At 46.7% G+C, this 19,002-nt stretch overlaps 1 protein-coding gene across 10 annotated transcripts in view; it reads left to right on the top strand.

The window, feature by feature from the left end:
• The window catches only part of SEC31A (SEC31 homolog A, COPII coat complex component), a 39,882-nt gene extending 27,195 nt beyond the window's left edge, over window positions 1–12,687 (top strand). For 4 of the 10 annotated variants that reach the window (XM_032108735.1, XM_032108737.1, XM_032108738.1 and 1 more), the window contains 7 exons: window positions 973–1,329; window positions 4,571–4,618; window positions 6,096–6,154; window positions 8,148–8,420; window positions 8,811–8,930; window positions 11,008–11,079; window positions 11,933–12,687. In XM_032108735.1, the coding sequence (XP_031964626.1) occupies window positions 973–1,329; window positions 4,571–4,618; window positions 6,096–6,154; window positions 8,148–8,420; window positions 8,811–8,930; window positions 11,008–11,079; window positions 11,933–12,112 (1,109 nt within the window). In that variant the 3' untranslated portion in view covers window positions 12,113–12,687. The remainder of the gene's footprint in view (window positions 1–972; window positions 1,330–4,570; window positions 4,619–6,095; window positions 6,155–8,147; window positions 8,421–8,810; window positions 8,931–11,007; window positions 11,080–11,932) is intronic. The other 6 variants (XM_032108739.1, XM_032108741.1, XM_032108736.1 and 3 more) reach the window with 3 other exon arrangements.
• Window positions 12,688–19,002: the final 6,315 nt, after the last annotated feature.

The following is a 19,002-nucleotide window of genomic DNA, read 5'->3' as shown; positions in this document are numbered from 1 at the left end:
CTTCCCCCTCTCTCTCTCACCCAGGTGGGCCAGCATTAACTCAGGAATAACCAGTCCTCTCCTTGTGGTTGGGAGTGTTCAGACCAAGCCAGTCCCACAGTTCCTGCGGGGTGGGGAGAAAGGTGAGGTGACATTTGAGTATTGTCATTTCTTGATGGGGTCCAGACACCCTCTGTCAAACACTCCTCCTCTGCTGAGGTGTCTACCCACAGCTCTCAGACTCACTCGACAGCTGGCCCTGCCCAAGGTTGCGCTAGGGTCAGAAACTCCAAAGTCTGAGTCCTGGGAAAGCAGCACAGGACTGGTAAGGAGCGACATAGGTCATCTATGTGCAGCTGGGCCATCCATTTCTCATTGGGGCTCCATGGAGATAGGAAAGGGGATGAGGAAATGAGGGCAGTAGTAGAGGTGAGTGAAGAAGGGGGCAGAGCCCTGATACACTCAAAGGAGGGACTGAAAGTACTGGCATGATGTAGGAAAAATGGCCATAGATGGGCAGAGGCAGTGAAATTAGGCTGCAGGGCCCACAGTGAAAGCCTGTGAGCTTACATTCCCTTCCAGAGCCTGTTCATTTCCTTGGCCTGGACTTTCCCTTTGTAAAAACCTGGGGTAGGGCTTTCCCTGCCCTGTGAACCCCTGTGAGGATGGCAGTGGTCCAGAAGACCACAGTGTCCATGTCCCAGCCCCACCCCAAGCAGCATGGTGGCTCTGGGCTGGAGAGTGTGTGTGGGAGAGGAGGAGTCCTTTGAGCCAAGGCCATCCTCTCTGTGCCTCCCTGCTCCCAGCGACAGGCTGGGGATTCGAGCAGTCCTACAAGTGCAGGCAGAGCTGTGGGAACCAGGATTTGGCTGGGCAGGTAAGTGGTTTTGGGGGGTAGGGGGATGAAGAGAGGAGAGTCAGGAAGCAGAGGCAGATGAAACCGCTGCTCTGTTATGAACTCACTGACTGACTGTTTTTTCTCCCTGTTTGTAGCGTATCAGGCCACACAGCAGTACTCCTCTGGAACAGGGGGACCAGCTCTCTATCAGCCTCAGCAGCCTATTGCTGTCCCTGCTTCAGCCTCTTACTCCAGCCCTGCCCCTAACACCACCCCTTCCTACCTGCCCTCTGCCCCTGCCCACTCCATGCCCTCCCCGCTGTACCCCGGGCAGCCTCAGCCCTCCCCAACAAGCCTGAATCCCATCTCTTCCTACCCTGTTCCTTCTTCTGGCACATCCTTTCAGCATGGCAGGCCAGGACCTCCAGCAACTTCTGTGGCTTATGCATTACCTACTGGACCAACAGGTACTCTGCCTGCAACCAGTGACCTTCCTGCATCCCAGAGAACAGGTCTGCGCTTGGACAGGGGGGCAGGCAGGGAGGAGGGAGGGGTTCGGTCTTCACCCACTCAGTTAAATATGCACTTTTTTCCTTGTGAATGCTCTGCAAAAAGTTTGCTTTTGCTTAGAGATCAGTTCAAAGCATTTCTAAACCACATCATCACCCCTGTGCATCTGTGATAGGGCTGTTGGTGCACTAAGCAGCATGAGCAGTCACCTTTCTCTGGCGAGCCAGACCTTGCCACAGTCACAGAGCTTTTGTCTTGCCCAGGACAGGATGCTACAACAGGCTTGTTATGAGGCTGTCGTATGCCATGGATGGATCATGGCTCAATTTTATCACTGGCGTCAGAGCCTGTGTTGTGACTGGAGAGCAAAGTACAAAAATGAGCAAGTTTTCCTAATCGCTGCAGACAAGATGATCCTAGTTCTCCTCGCAGAATGATTTTGCAGATGTGATTTGTCCCTGTGTCCCTGGTTCTTGAGCAGCCTTTTAAGCCCAGGATTGGCAGCATATTTAATTCAAACAGCATTTCCTGTGACATCAGCTCCTTTTCACTATTTTGTCCCTAACCTCTTATGGTGATGGGATTTTACTGTAGCTGCAACTGCCTTAAAAGATAATCAGAAGTGATTTAGAAATGCTTTCACATGTCTCTTCCCTGAATGTCAATTAAAAGCATGTGTGTGTGGCTGACACGTAGGAGCACGTTGGAGCACGCTTGGTGAGAGAGCACTCGCTGACGTGGGGCTCTGTGTCTGCTTGTGACTGCCTGGGTGTCACTGTTTGCCGTGGGACAGTGACCTCGCCTGCCATAACAAACCTGTCCCTTTACTTAGCAGCCTGTGAAGCAACAGCTTTGCATGCCAGACAGTGCAGGAAGAATCAGCAGTCCTTTTCTAAACCTGCTCATAAACATACTTGACATCCAGGTGGTCCAGCTGAAGAGTCAAGGACCAGATCTGGGAGGCAGAGAGTACAGGGAATGCTGGACAAGATTTGAGGGATGTTTTGGGGATGTCGAGTCTGCTGACAGGCCCTAATGTGCACACTGTCATTCCCTCTCTTATTTTAAAAGTCTCTTAGGGGTGATGCAGTGCAGAAAAGCCATTTTGCCTTTGGCAGCATGAATCCTATGAGTAGATGCTCCTGTTGGTGTCCTTGGGGCTGGCAGCTCACATACCCCCTTGCATTTGGGGGAAAAGCAGTCTTTTGCCCTGTCAAAAAATAGGTGTAGGGCTGCCAGAGTTGCAAGGGGAGAAAAGGCCTTTTCCATTCACCATGCAGCCAGATTTGGTGTTCTGTTTGTTCTTGGAGGTGCTGTACTGTGACCTCTCCTGACCCCATGTTACGGGGCATGTCAAATTTGAATCTCTAAGCCAAAGGAATTATTAAATTGGATGGTGGAAGAGGTATTGGATAGGATTCTAGGCCTGGGATGTCAAGCAGCACATTATAATGCAGACAGCATAGTCTCTGCACCTCCAAATAAATGCAAGGAACAAGAAGATTGTTCTTTCTTACCCGTTTTACTACTCGGCTTGCGTCACTGGCAGGCACTTCGGATCTGCCACTTGCTGAGTTTCTTGCAGTGACGTGACATAGTCCACGTGGCATGCTCAGAGTGGGTGAGGCTCTTGTCAAAGTTAAAAGTTGTTCATATTAGGCTTTTTATAAAACTTTCCGAGAATTATCCATGCTGCTTATGTTCTTCTCAGCAGGTGTGGTGAGAAGGTAGCCAGTACAAAGTGTCAGACTTCAGGAACCCAAACTTGGGCATCCTCTCCATTTCTGCAGCCTTAGGCTGAAATGCAGAGGTGGACTCCAGGGCATGGCAAGGTGCTGAGGCCAGGATGGCTCATGCATACACACAAGTGATGGGTGCAGCTGGAGAACTATGGAAAAAAGATTGAAGAGCACACTCTGTTCTCTTCCAGTGTTTAGATTACACCTTTCAGAAAGCATGCAAACAAGAAGGAAAAAAATCTTTTTTCCTAAGTGCAGCAGTGACAGTGTACATGCTTAATATGCCTAACCACCAACACATTTTCTGAGCAGCTGCAGTGCCTAGTTAGGGATGCCTTGGCATGAGATCCTGTAGAACCACAGAGATCTGCAGCCAGAAGTAGATCTCACCTGTGACTCGGAGTGTTCTGCTGCAGAGATACTGATCCTGGCAATGAAGTAGTGTGCTTTTGTGTGGGGTGATGATCTTATCTGGGAACATCATGCTTCACTTTGCAGATGTGACTCATTTATAGGCAGGAGTAAGGGAGGAAGGAAAACAGATCTCAAATTTGAACTCTTGAGAAGCACCTGACCTTTGAACTGGCTTGGATTTAAAGATGCACTTAAAAAGAAAGAGTTCTGTAAATATTTTCTGGTTTTTTGCAACAGTATATAACATCAATATGTTAAGCTGTGCTCAGAGCTTCGGTAAGCAAGAAAAGCCCACATTTAATTTTATTTTCAACCCTTCTCACTTTGTTTTGTGATAGATCTTTGAACCTACTTTCAAGGAAGTTCTAATTTTCAGCGTCCTGAATCTTGTTTGAAAATGCAGTAGACCAATTCTGAGCTAAAGGAAGGGTTTGCACCAGAACTATGAGCAGGCCAACCCCAGGGACAGGAGTTACCTCATCCCCAAAGCTCCTTCACTCTTTGAAATGGTGTGGGCTTTATTGGCTGCATTTTGCCATTTGGATTTATTGCTCAGTCTGAGCAGGCAGTGTGTCTCTGTGTGTGAGTGTAAGGTTGATGTGTGAACATACTTGGGTTGCTGGGCTGCATGCAGTTGAGAGTGTGCCTTGATTTGAGAAAATACTTGGAGATCCACCTTAAGTTCAAGTACTTCAAGCATCAAAAAGCTTTCTGGAATGTAAAATGGTGTGGAGAAGATTGTGGCTAAGAGTAATGGTCTGTCAGCTGCACTGGAATAGAAAATGAGAACACCCGAAGAGATAAGAAAATGGGCCAGAACCCTGCAACATTTGTTATAAACAACTAGAAACACTGATTTACTGCATGGAAAGAGCAACAGGCTTGTTTTGGGGGAAGGTGAACAAAAGGAATTCCATGGGGGGTTTGAACAAATGACCTGTCTCCAAGCTGGCATAGTAATTAGATTAGGTGTTTTTTTCTGCTGATGCATGTTGTGAAACTAAATTGCTGGTCAAAAATTAAAGGCCAACTGCTTAATTATTTTTGAAGAATTTTTTTTTTTTTAGTTATCTTTGCATTTTGTCTGCAGAAAGTCTACCATCTCAAGACCAGGCCTCTCCCTTCGCAGGTGAACTAGGTACCACCTAACCTGAAAATAATTACAGCCACTACATGAAATTAATTGAACAGACATCAGTTATGCAAACGTTCTTTAGAGGACATTGTGTGATGCTGTTTGCCAATTAGGCTTTAATCAAATTGATTTTTAATTCCTTAATTGAAACCAATAACAATATATCTGGAGTTTTTAACCACAGAAACAAATTCTTTTAAAATATTTTCCTTTTTTAATGCAAATTATTCCAGGAAATTAACAGCAGTAGCAGTCTGGGAGATTTTCTTAACATGTTACTCCTATCAGTTGGACTCCCTGTATCTGAAATAGTCTAGGATTTTCTGGATAGGAAGGAATAGAGGAGGCTGCCAGGAGATGGCACTGCCTTTGGTTAAAGAGAAAGCAGACGTGAAAGGGGTTTTAAATAGTTTTTCATTTACCCCTTTAAGATGCTCTGGATGTGGAACTTGCTTGACAAAAGCTCGGGAGCAAATGAAATTTCAGATAAATTGAGCAAATTCTGCAGTAATGTTAAGCTGTGCAGTCTAAGGTAAATTCATCATCTGCTAAGTGAAAAACACTGTGGTGAAAAAGTCCATTGAGCAGGGATTTGGTTTTGCTGGCTTTTTGTGGCTTTGTGCAATAAATCCTGATTATTCGGGGAGGCCCCGGTAATGCCTGGATGTAATGCCGTGGGCCCGATTCCATGTGCTCCATGAGGAGATGGGCAGCTCTTTCTAATGCACTAATGGAGCTTTGGGGTGCAAATCTCACAGCTGCAGGGGGCTTGTTTTCCTGGGAGAACAGAAGGTTTGGTGCAGAGCAGCACCCCAGACTTGGAGTGAATCTGCTCAGACCTCCTCTGTGCTTCTTCCAGTTTCAAACAAATCACCCCTGGTGCAGAAAGCCAGACTTTTCCACCTTGCTCAAGCAGCTCTGCTCTGATTTGGGGATACAAAGCACCCAAAACCATGCTGTAGCTGGCAGGGGAAAGCTGGGTTTGTAGCTCTTTTGTGTTTGCAAGGTGGCTGGGTGAATCTGGCCTGAAATGTTTAAGGCCTCTTATGCCTCTTCTTTTTGTGTGGTGTTGCTGGGGAACTTCATGTACAAATGTCACGGATAAGCTCTCTTCACATACACAGGTTGTGTAGCAGAGCTTTTTTGGGCATGGTAGGCCCTTTTCAAGGGCATGTCTGCTCAAAGCTCTTTCTTCCTGCAAGAGAAGGAAAAGTTAATAATTAAGTTATTAACTTGAGAACACTTGGTCAAGATCCCAAACCTGCCCAGCGGGTGCGGAGCCCAAAGGGTCTGATGGCAGGGATGTTGAGAGGCTCTGGCTGGCACAGGAGCTGTTCTGGCCCTCAGGGAAGGGCAGAGGAGCAGACAGGAGAGGGCAGGCTCTGCCAGTAGAGCCATGGCAGGGAGCTGGCTCAGCTGAGCTCAAGAAGGCATCACCTCCTCCCAGGTACTTAGAGTCTCTGTTTTCTCTTCGTCCCAGGGCCTCAGAACGGCTGGAATGACCCTCCCACCCTGAACAGAGCTGCCAAGAAGAAGAAGGTATTCTAGGAAGTCCTACCTCAACACAGCTGAGTGCTGGTCACTTGAAAAGCAATTGTTTAAGCTGCTCCTGGGACACCTTTTGGCAGGATAAGGAAAGAGAAGGGTTAGCAGCAAACAAAAGCTGCACCTCATGAGCAGAAATGGCCTTAATGTGTCTCTAATATGCATTATCCCTCTCCAAATATCTAAGCCTCTAAAGAGATGGTGGGTTTTTGCTGAAGTTGTGGTTGTTAATAACAACATTGTTCCTGGTTTGAAGCAAATACTTCTGACTGTTTACATCTGCAGGAAAGCAGCAGAGTTTTGCAGGAGATGATACTTAGGTAAAATGAGGAGTCTGTGCAAATTGTTATAGATTATTGATGTTGCTGGAGCTGAAAGCAATTTATCCTGATGAAGGGTCTGACCCTAAGAGATCTGTTGAGAGTAAGACAATTTCCATGATGGAGATAATGTAGTTTTGCAAAATGGATTTAAATTGCAGCAGGGCAGGATAACTGGGAACACTTGGCATGGAGCAGAGTGAGCCTTTTCATCCCCTGGTGCTGCTATAGCCTGGAGTATCTCCATAGCAGTCAGTGTCATCCACCACTCTGACCCTGGGAAGCAAGAGTTAGTCTGGAGTGTCTAAAGTGTGCAGAGAACAAAAAAAGTTAGAGCAGGCAAGATAAGATCTGGGTGAAGGTGAAGGCAGAAGTCTTCCTTTCCCTTTGGTCTCTGCAGTTCAAGGTGAAAAACCTTTTGGAGGTTGGTTAGAGAACTTTTAGTGTCAGAATGACTGCTGGAGCTGAGAGCTCAAGAGGCAGCCTTCTGCACACAGGGTTTTGCTACTTCTGTGTGTCTGTGTGTGTGTGTGTCTGTGTGTGTGTGTGTCTGTGTGTGTGTGTGTCTGTGTGTGTGTGTGTCTGTGTGTGTGTGTGTCACAGCCAGAGTTTCTGCTGTAGCCAAGGCTTGCGGGTTGGCTCCTTCTAAGTGAGGAATGTGCTCCTTGCATTCCCTGTTGGGTATTTAACAAATCTGTCAGTTGTGTTTCTGTGTTTGTTTCCCTTTTGTCCACTGTCTGAGGGGTGGTTTAGGATATTATAAAATGACTCACCACATGCACTATTACAAAATAGAAGGAACGTCAAGCCATAATTTTCAGCTGTTTTCCTCCTAACTAAGAACTTATTCACCATTCAAAAGTTTATTGCTGTGATTCATTTCTTTTATTACTGGCTTTGTTGCTGGATTGGGAATATTTTTTTTGCTGTCCGAAACCACTATCTTAATTCTAGGGTTGTTCATTCAGGGCTCTGTAATATTCCCTTTTTTTTCCATGCGCACCCAAAGAAGTGTGCACGTTCCCATGGAAGCCCTTTTTCTGTTGTTTGGATTCCTGCATGATGTGTAGCAGAGGCCAGAAGCTCATTTTGTTGTCTCTTCCCTCTTCCAAATGTTTGTGAAACACCCCTGTGTAAAGACTGGCAGATGCTCAGGGATGAATCTGAAATGCCCTGGTAATCTGCCTTAGTGCAGACCTGTGTGCCAGAAGCTTGGAAAGCTTTCAGAAGCTTTACTGGGGCGTGTTGCTGGCTGCGACCTACGTACTGCATGGACAAAAATACACCCTTGAAAGTGAGACACAAAAGTCTAAATATAATGACCCAATAGTAAGAATAGATGTAGGTGTGGGTTAGTTTTCTCTTCTAATAGTGCTAGTCTGCCACATCTCTGGTTTGTGCCCTTGGCTGGGGGAGAGTGGCTCTGGTTCGAGGTGGCTGCACTCACCTCTTGTGGCCAGGGGCTGGCTGGGCTGCCCCAAGGCAGTTCCTGCTGTGCAGCCCGAGGGATGGGTTTGGTTAGCCAGAGTGCAATCCTGTGTTGTCTGCCCCTGTGATGTCTGTATCCAGTGCTCCCACTTACTGTGGTTTGGGAAGTCTGTAAGAGCTGGGTGTTGTGCTGTGCCTGCAGCAGCCACACCAACACAAATGCCCTGCTTTTTTCCCAGGTCCCTGACAACTTCCTGCCCCCAGTCCCCATCACTTCCCCCATCATGAACCCGCTGGCGGATCCACAGGCTCAGATGCAGCAGCCCCCGGCTCCGGCACCGCCCAGCAGTGCACCCAGCTTCCAGCCTCCACTCTTCCCTGCAGGGCAGATGGTGCTGCAGGGTGGCTTCCAGCCTGCTTCCCAGCCCCTGGGGCCATCCATCATGTCACCCACTGTTTCCAAACCCAGCACGGAGGGGGCCCCGGGGGCCCCAATCGGCAATGCCATCCAGGTAACGTAGCCCCAGCACTGCATGGGTTTGTTTGTCCATCAGTAGAGCCTGCCAGGCAGGATCCTGTTATCCAGGCTTTTCTTGTAGCTGCAAAGTGTACTGTGGAGTTTCTAGGCACTGGCTGTGTGCCGTGCTGGCATTTTGGTACTGTAATCTTCACCTAGATGCCACTAATCCTATAGTCAGTATGGGCCAACAAGCTGCTTCCTTCTGCAACTTCCACACCTTCCCAGAGGGAGCAACAGCAGCTGCTGGTAAAGTCACCTCCACACACCCACAGGGAAGAAATAGGAGTTGTGCCAAGCTAGCTAATAATGCCACTCAGTTTAGCTGAAAACAACATGTGGGCACAGTGACCTGGAAAAGTCTCACCTGTTCTCTGTTGTGCAGCACGTGCAGGCACTGCCAACAGAGAAGATCACCAAGAAGCCCATCCCTGAGGAGCACCTTATTCTGAAGACTACATTTGAAGCTCTCATCCAGAGGTGCCTGCTGTCTGCCTCCGATCCGGTAGGTGACTTCTGTGATGTGTGATTTCTGATAACAAACTCATTTCAAAGGGAAGCAACAGTTAGCTGAGAAAGGGGAAGATTAACAGCTTTAAGACAACCACTGGAGCTGGATAGGAAAAACATTTCCCATGGCAGCCAGTACTTTGTAAATGAGCCATCCCTCCCAAAGCTTCTCAATTATTTCTGATGGCCAGTAAATAACATGCCACCACAAAGCCCAGATGCTGACTGTTCAGCTTGTGCCTGCCACATGCTACAAGGTGGTGCTGGTGGTGTGCAGAGGGCTTTGTGCACTGAATCTGCATGGTCAGCAGCACAGACTCGTGCTCTTCTTGGTTCAGTATCACTCAATTGCTCAAAATCCTTTAAATAAAGGCTGTAGCGAGCATATATACACGTGTGTGTGTATATATAGTGTATACTGCATTCCTTTTGACCTTTTCTTCCTCTAAGTGCCCCTTCTCCCAGCCAGACAAAGAAGGCAAAAGCATTCCACTCACATCTGCACCTGGGGATTGCTTTTCTGCACTACCAACACATTTTGCTTGCTTCTTGTTAAGTCTCTCTGATTTTGTTAGGCAGAGAAAGTGTTTCAGCCCAGGGAGACAAGAGACACCACCCTGACTGTACACATCAGTTGTTGTCAGAGCAAATACAGGCACTGCTCAGCTATTACATTCTAAAGGGGAAAATGGGAACGGGCACTAAAAGAGCGAGGAGAACAACCAGTTTGCACTTCCACCTAATTGCTTTGGCTGGAGAGATGCCTTGCAGTTTCCTAGACACCATTTATTCCTCTTTGTCCTAGCTGACCATCTGTAAAATGAAAGTAGCATGTGCACCTTTCATGGGTTTTGAAACAAATGTTCTGTGGTCCATTTATCTGAGAGTTAGCCAGTTCAAAAGAACTGGGGGTTTCATACCTGCTCCTCCTGGGGTACTTTTTCCTTAGATACCTCAGTTCCTTGATGACATAACTGCTGCTGAGGAGTTTTCCACATGTGGCCCAAGATCTGTGTGCTGTGTTCTCCTTTATGCCATCTGAACAGCTTTCCCTAATTTCTAGCACAGCAGGCAGCCATCAGTTGGTCTTCACCCTTGAGCTAGAGCATTCCCACAAGCTTTATTTTCTCCAGGATTTAATCCAGAGAAATGTTTCCAGTTGCCAGGGAAAATGGCACTTAGGATAAGTGAAGATGGTTTCATGCATGGACTGATTTAGGAGGAAGTTCCATTACTCTTGTGCACTGATGACATTTCTGCTGCTGTTGACCAGCAGCTTTTTTTGTGCTCCTGCAATTGTAACCTTGATGCTTTATTACTTTATTACTCTGAAGTAAAATCTACAATTTTAGATGTTGTTTTGGAAAAAAAAAAATGGGTAAAAATTCATTTCTCCGGCAGCTGCAGCTCCAGGTGGAATGTACTGGGGTTATTTTGGTGGCAAAACAATTCCAGGCACATCAGTGGGTGGTTTACTTTATAAAAGTCATGGAAGCACAAAGGGTCTGTAAGGACAGATTGGGCTAGGCTATTAGCTGTTCTATTGACACTAAAAACTTACAGACAAACTGCTGGCTTTACTAATCACATGAGGAAAAATATAATTAGGATTTGCCATAAATGATGACTGAGTTGTAAACACTTAGAACTTGAGTACTTGCATGTGCCCTTAAGCTCTCGCTGATGTTGCTGGATACTTCATTCCAGTAAGAATTTTATCCAATTACCACTATACTTTTTCAATGAACCATAGGGAAGAAAATCATGCTGCAACTCAGAATTCTGTCACTTTTCTTATCAGCTATGCCAGTGGGGTTTGCAAATGACCAGTGGCTTTTGGGGTGTACCTCTACTGTTTTCTAGTCTCTGTAGACAACTGGAGCATTTACGTGTGGAGAACTACAGTCATATCACGTGATCTTTCGTAGCGAAATCAGGAGAGAAGAGTGCAGAACAATGAATCCAAATTATGTGTTAGGAATTTGATGTGCTGCATTGCTCTTTGCAATGATATCAGGTTAGTCTGGGGTTCTTAAAATCACTGTGCTTTGATGTATTTATTTCTCTTGCAGCAAACCAAGAGGAAGCTGGATGATGCAAATAAACGCCTGGAGTTTCTATATGACAAACTTAGGGAACAGACAGTAAGTTCTGTTGTACTTCCCCCCACCCCTCAATCACGTATGGCCAATGACTTCATTGGTGCAGTACTACTTCGGCAATATGCAGCAGGTGCTCGTTTTTTCTTTGGAAGTGTGCTCCAGATCCATTTATTGGATGTTTGCATGGATTTCTTAGAAAACAGCTAGTTACTGTGCTTGACTCCACACACCTGTGCAGACTTCACAGTGTTTTGAGGTTGTCATGAGTTTTGTGGTGCTGTGCTGAGCCAAAGAGCAGAGCTCCTTGCAGCAGGCATTGTTTCTCTGCTCCAGGAAGGAACTGAGACACACAGCCTGGGGTCAAAACAGAACCCAGGAGACTTCCATGTTGGAGGCTCACTGACTTCACTGGAAGGCAGATGTGCAAGTACTTTTGAAGATCTGGTAATTTTTCCAAAGCCTTCCAGAAGGCTTTGGCAGAACAAAGGACCGTGCTTAAATGTCTTAGTACCTTAAGATGAGAGTGATGTAATCCTCTTGTTGTCAGGCCATGTTTGCTGAGCTATTAACTTTACCCAAAGGTGTAAAAGCTCAGTAGGTTTTTCTGGTGCCAAGAGTCTGTCACAGCAGGTCTCCCACCCCAGGGAATTGCATCCAGGGGCTGGCAGGGAAGGCTTGCAGGGCGTAGCAGTACTGCAGAGAAGGTCCATGCTGGTTGAAGTCTGCTGTTAGACTTCCCAGTGACTGTTCCCAGTGTGGTGCAGCTCTGAAGTTGGCTGGCTCCAACAGAAGGAACTAATTGCTCCACCTTCCTGAGGACCAAGTGCTACACTCAGAATTTCTCTCTTTCTAGTTTTTCTTTTGTGCTGACCTGCCTTGCCTGCCTTCCTTGCAGCTCTCTCCAACCATCATCAGTGGCTTGCACAACATCGTGAAGAGCATCGAAACCCGCAACTACCAGGAGGGACTGAACATCCACACACACATCGTCAGCACCAGCAACTTCAGCGAGACCTCTGCTTTCATGCCAGTCCTGAAGGTCGTCCTCACCCAGGCCAACAAACTGGGGGTGTGAGGTAGCCCTGCACTTGCAAAGCCCTGGTGGTTGCTTTCCCAAAGAAGTGCATTTCTACAGCAGACATGCAGGAAATGGACCAAGCGCTCGTCCTCACAGCATGGCGCAGTAGAGCTGGCAAATGGCATTACACTCTCCCTGCAAAGTACTTTGTTCTAGAAGGGCTGTGGAGCCCTGGTGCTTTTCTTCTTATTTTAATCCTTTCCCCATCCCTAATGATTCTCATCTACAAATAGTATATTTAATGGATGATGCCCCACGTTGTCAATTTTTAGGTGCATGTTACACTGCTAAACAGTGGCTTTTAATAACAGATGTATGTGTTGAAACAACAGGATAGGTTGTGTATCAGACCCTAAAACAGATTATTCCCTTTCCACCCCACTGTTCCTTATCCACCAGATTAAAAACAGTCTGATCATGTTATAAGTGTATTTGGTCTTTCATTTTATGAAGCTGCTTGCAGTTCTGTTATTACAATTTACATGTTAAATTGCTTAATTGTGCACTGGGGCAAATGAGCAAAATAAAAGCTAATGTGATATTTTCAATAAATGTAAATTTATTAAAATTTGTCTTTATGAAGTGCAATGGAGAGATTTTGAACCTGGAGTACAGTGGGGCTGCTGTCTGTTGTGTCCTGGGCATGAGAATACTTCATCACTAAAGCTCTGTGTAGAACACAGAAAGAACAGCAGTTGGAAGAAATGTCTGGATTTTGGAAATAAAAGAAGCAATTTGGCATGAAAACTCCCTAAAATATCAGTGCCAGTGGAATGTAGCTTTGGCAATGCACACTGCAAGAAATAACATCTAAATAACAATGTAAATCACTGGTGACTTCTGTGACTTCAAACAGATTTGTCAGGCAAAACAGTTTTATTTCCTTTCCAGCATTTTCTTACTTCATAAACTTTTAAAATTGGTGAACACAAACCATCAGTTTGGAGTTACCTTATTTGAGGAGTCTAAACAACAATTGGAGTAAATTTTTTGATCTAGGTTACAGGTTTCTAAGCAGCATTACAAGTACTCTTGTGTAAGTATACTTAGTATAGCAGTACCTCGTTTCTTGATTCAAGGTAGAAAAGTTTTAAAAGAAGACACATTCAAAGGTAAGCAGGAATAAAATTTTAAAAAACCCCCTCAACAAGGTGAAAAGCAAGTGTGCTGGGCTGGCCTGAGGTTTCTGTGATGCATTGCTCAGCAAGGAAAACAAAAAGCAGTCTCAGCACTTCAGGACCAAACCAGCAGCTAGGAGGTAATGCTAGAGGAATACAGGAGCTGGCCTTGCATATGCTCTCTCTGTTTTTGGGAGTTGTGGACATGGAACAGGAAGCGTGGCAAGCACTGTGAAGGACAGGCAGCTGGTCCATATTTTGGGAAGCTGGCTGTTTCTGGGCAGTGACAACTGAGGAGACTGATGGTGGTGGCAGAAGGGGATGCCCTCCAGTAGGTGCAGGGTCGTGGGCAAAAGCACTGCTGTAAATTGGAAGATCATAAGTTGGGAACAAGAGCGAGCAGCAGCATGTGAGAGTAATTGGCTGGGAATATCTCCTGTGTGAGATGTGACTTTGTAAAAGCCATGGAATGTTTAATGACACAAACCTTCATGAGACTTGCATCCGTGTCACAGAGGATGCCAAAGAGAAGGGACTCGGCAAGGCACACATGCTAGGGACAGGACTGAAGAGTTTATTTAATGGGAAGAGATTAAATAAACTTTGCTTGTTCCCCTTGTGAAGAGCACAAGGGAATCGGGTTCATTGGAACTAGAGAGCAGTGTTAGCATGAGAATAAATGTGGTCTGAGCTGGCCATGTGTAGGTTTGGTCTGGAAATTGAAGTGGTCAAAAATGAGACCACCAGATCAGAGGGAAACACTGGGGGGTTTTGAGGTGATAGTATCCTAAGGGTGACATCAGGGTTGTCACCCCATGGCCTGGACACTATGTCAGCAATGGAGTAATCCCCTCTCCCTGCTGAAAGGAAAGCTGTCTTCCACCTCAGCCATCATAAGGAGCTCAGGACAGGAAAACTACACTGCCTGAGTACGTAACAGGAGTGGATGCAAAAATCTGCTACTTCTCTCCTGAGAGCAGCTGAGATGAATTATTGGTTATGCTGCCGTCTGTTCATATCTTCAAGGAATGCCAAGCAATTAGCCACCCATCTGATGGGATAAATGCAAACGGCCGTCTTCATTTCCAGAAGGCAATGAAGCCCTGCCAAGTTATGCTGGTAAAATAATTTGGCCCCAAATAGCCTAATTTTGATCTCACTGAGTGAGAAGAGATTTATACCTTTATAACACCAACCAAGCTGCTCCTCTTTGTAGCCACCCAAGGCTACAGAATTGTAAGAAGAAGGGATGGAAGGAAATTCAAGGATGCAATCAGAGCAGCATGGGTGTTACCTGATGGCAGCTGACATGGGGAGGTACCTTGCTACTTCAGCAGTCACCATCCAAGCAAAAGGGCCAGCAGGGAAGGGCAGAGTTAATGCATTTGTGTGCTATTTGCTGGAAACAGGTGGGGATGTAACAGGGGCAGTGCTGCAGAGAGGGCTGGCTGCAGGCAGGACATCCAAGTTAAGCACTTGAGTGAAAACCTTTTTGTGCTTGTAAAGCTCTGTAATGGATTTGCCTTGGTTTTGCTGGCAGAGGTCCAAGGTCAGCATTAGACAGGAATGTTGGATATTGTCTTTAATTGCTGCTGCCTTTCTAGCCTGTGCTAGGTTTACATCAGATTTGTCCTGTCTTGTGCCTTCTGGACAATGCAGCTCCCAAACATAAAGATTGGGAATGTGGGTTCACTGTTCAGTGCCTTGTTTTCTCTGCCCAGAAGGAAGCACGTGCTACACGGACCGGGCAAATGAGAGACAAGGGAGAGGGGTCTTGCTGCCAGAGCTGTTTCCCCAAAAAACTATGGAGGGGAAACGTGGCAGAGCCAGCATGCAGAGCAGTGGCACCACTCCCCAGAGTTCTGCAAGCTGTCCTCAGCTTCATCCTCACGTTCACCACTGTGCTGGTACGTGGCTTCAGCAACACCAACCCCACTGTGTCATCAGCCTGGCTGGGACACTGCTGTGCCTGAGAGGGGAAATAAAGGGTATCCTGAGTCAGAGATTTCCCTCCCCTGCCCCCCTCCCCACTACCTTTTAACCCACCCAGCTCCAAAGTGTTCATTGTTCTGAAATGTCCATTGCAAAGGCAGAGCAGCAGGTATAGAGCCAGCAATGGCTCAAAGCTAAAGGGAAATCCAGCCGAACATCTGCCACCAAGTGACAGCACCTCCCCTGCAGGGAATGCTCAGTGTCCTGTTGAGGTGCCTGGTGCTGAGCTGAGTCGCTCAGGCTTGAACAAGGGCCAAGGCCACCGTCAGAGAATACTGAGGCATGCAATAAATAATGTACTGAGAGCAGGCACAGTTGCAACATGTCCAGTCTCAAATGGGTAATCTCCCAGCCTTGACTTGCTGTATGATGAGTTGATCATTCCCATGTTTCCTCTGCCAATCCTGCAGATCAAACAGATACATCACCAAGTCGCCAGTCAGCAGGGATCCATGGATACATTTAATGCAATCCTCACCCAAAAGAGGCTAAACTGATTAAATTCCTATGAGCTTTAGAGCTGCAAGTTATCCAGAAGAGCATCTAATTAAAAGGGGTTTTATTAAGAACTACTCTAAAAAGGCAGCTGCAGCTGATCTCACCCAGTAAGTCCGTGCCTTCCTGGACAGCATACAGAAGGCTCCTTGGTAAATTGTGGCTCAAATTCTTTGCCAGGTACACAAGAAGCACTTCAATCCACCAACACTGATCACATATTCCTTGTCCCTCTGATGTTTTAGGCTTTGTTTCCTTCTTTACCTAAAGTGTTCATTTGAACAATGCTTTGGGGTCATTACTTCATTTTTCATGGCAAGAGAATAGAAAAAAAATAGAAAGGCCACTGCTGACATGTTAAATAGTTCTGCAGTGAAATGTGTTGGTAGCAGTCAGGACTGAGTGCCATTAAAATGATACTCAATGTTCCCAAGAACCTTTCATCATTGTTGCCTTCTTTCTTTCTTCCAGGCAGAGAATTCTAGAAGAATGTTCAGAATATATCAAAAACAATCTCGGGTTTAATTATGTGCTCTCTGCTGATTCAGTTGCCTCAGGAGGGGTAGTTAGAAATTAATTAGCTCAGCAGACTAATGTGCTTTGTAGCAATATCACTCATAAAACCAAGCTCTGCTGGGTCCAGGCCCATCAGGAGGTGAGGCCAGTGCTGTGCCAAGCCCCACTTGGGATGGAGATGCGCTGGTGTCTGCCTCCTCCTGCCACACCACTCTCAGACCCTGGCAAAAGCCTCCCTCTGAACTCCTTCGGCTTTCTAAGGTAGTAAATGGTCAGGTCAAATAACTGGAGATGGACAAATAAATTCTGGAGCTATGCAACATTAGTGCCCAGTTTTTGCTGTTTCTTAAACCTTTGTGATAGTAAAAAATGTGAAGACGTTACAAAGCCTTTCAGGCCCTTCGCAGCCTCAGCTCCAGAGGACCATGCCAGCCTGGCTCACCCCAGTAAGGCAGAGAGCCTGTAGGTCTCGTGTTAGTCAGCAGTAAGGATTTTTGATGAAACAGGCATCAACCTGACAAGCTGCTGCTGCCCGCCCACGCACTGACACACAGAACAAAACAGGTGGGGACCATGCGCAGGTTTGAGTGGATTCCCCCGTGCTTCTCCCTGCAAAGTGAGAAAAGAAAACAGGCTTTGTCTAAGGGGCAGTACCTAACTCCAGCAGCAGTGCTGAACCCTGAACCCCTGCAAGTCCATGATGGTTTCTGCTGGAATAGGAAGCTCCACAAGATTTAGGTCTTTGTCCTTTGTTCTTGCGTTGGTTGACTGACACTCAGTTGTGTGGGCAGAGTGACCTGTAACCTCCTTCCTCCCAGCAACACAGAAGAATCTTTGTGGCACAGAGACGGCTGTCCCCATCAGCAGTGGGAATCTGCCAGTGAGGTATTCCCAGGCTGCTGTCCAGGGCAGCATTTCACACCTCGGTGCAGATGATGGATGAGCCCTCTCTCGCTGGCGAGGCTGAGGATGTCTGATCACTTGCGGGGTGCACCCAAGCACTACTCAGAGCCTGTGCCAACGTGTTCAGCAACCTGGTGGAGCATTTCAGCGAGGTTCAGAAAGGCAGGCTCAGTCCCAGGGGGAATTACACGCTTGCCTGCTTCCTGTGAGTGGATTTGAGTCTTTAGTCCAGCCCTCTCACCCATCAGTGAGATTTGAGCAAGAGCTGTGTGAGGCAGACCACACAGTGAGATCGTTTGAAGGCAGTGCACAAGACAGCAACGAGAACTACCTACAGGTCCCCTGGACCACAGCTCAGTGCCAGGTGCCTCTTTTACCTGCACAGGAAAGGCATTGTTGCAGCAGTGGAGGCCAAACTCAGTGAGCAGACGGACAGGCAGGACAACAGAAAGTCCCGCTGGAACTGCCTGCAAAGGCAGGATGTGCAAACAAGAGGGAGGGTGTCATCTTTCTCTCAAAACACTGCCTTGAGTTCTCATTTTCAGCACATCTACATTCACCATTAGGTACAGCAGACGAAACCAAGTTGTTTCCAGATCTTTGAACTACACTCAAGCTTTTTTTTTTTTTTTCCAGACTTGCACATCCTTCGCTTTTAAAAATACGAACCCTGGAATGTTTATTGAGAAAATCTTTTAACTCTGTTGCTGTTGTGGTTACAGCTCCCCAGGTTTTTTTCTCTAGGCAATTCTGGCTCACTGAGTGTTTTCCAATACTATTTTTTTACCAAGAGAAGTAGGAGTCAGATTTTCAAAATCTTTTCTTTGCATTTCTGGGTACTAGCAAGGTCTTAATCTGAAAGTCCAGACCTCTGTCTGCGGTATGTAGTCCTGACATTATGATCTGTGGAGCCAGGTAGCTTTTTAAAAGAGGGTATAAGTTTTAACAGCATCATGTCCCAAAATACGCTGCTTCCCAGAGCCACTGCAGTGATCCTGGGACAAATGCTGATGCTGTCACCGAGTTGCCACTGCCTGAGCAGTGATTACTGGAATCAGGGGAACAGTGATGGGCTACACTCATGAGGAATAACACTATGCAATGACATTCTCAGGGGGGAAACTTTGGTCTGGCTTGGGCTTCCTCTGCTCTTCCATCAGGACCAGCAACTCCATGAGCATTAGGGACCCCTCTGGAGCCAGGTGGGCTGGGTACCACATAATATCCTCCTTACAGTTTTACTGCTGCTCTTGACAAGCTTTCTCTGCATGCAGCCAGCTTCACCTGGAGAGGGGCACGAGGACTTCTCCTTCACAGAAGTTACCCGAGAGTTGCCACCCTACGCATCAGCACTCCCTGCACCCAGAGGACCTCTGGCCACAGCAGAACATTTTCCATGTCATCTTTGTTCACCTGCTTTCCCTGCTGTGTTGGCTACTCTGTAAGCAAACTGCTCGGAACTGGAGGTAAATGTGGGGCATTAAACTTAGAGTATTGTGTGCAAAGGCTCACAGGGGGAGCCTTCACAGATGTGTTCATCAGTGACTCAAATTAGCTGAAAATCTTGCAAAGCAGTTTGTTTGTGTTTGCCTCTTGCCAGGGTGACAGGAAATGCCTGTGGAAGGCAGCTGCGAGGCTTCAGTGCCACTTGCATCTGCCTGAGTGTACAAGACTAATATCTATCCTGTGCCTTGCTTTAATAGCCTGCAAAACCAGGTCAGGATGAATGGTTGCATCCTGCCTTTTCAGAGACGTGCGCTCCCTGGGTCCCCGTATTTCCTTGCTGCCTGGTAACATTCCCATTTCATTCACCTTGGACCTTGACATTCCTGCCTTAAACATTCAGGGCATCCTGTCCGTGGT

The sequence above is a fragment of the Corvus moneduloides genome, chromosome 5 (genome assembly GCF_009650955.1).
Source record: "Corvus moneduloides isolate bCorMon1 chromosome 5, bCorMon1.pri, whole genome shotgun sequence".
NCBI classification, from domain to species: Eukaryota; Metazoa; Chordata; class Aves; order Passeriformes; family Corvidae; genus Corvus; species Corvus moneduloides.
The sequence above is the reverse complement of the archived record's forward strand: the minus strand, read 5'-3'. Positions and strand labels throughout refer to the sequence as shown.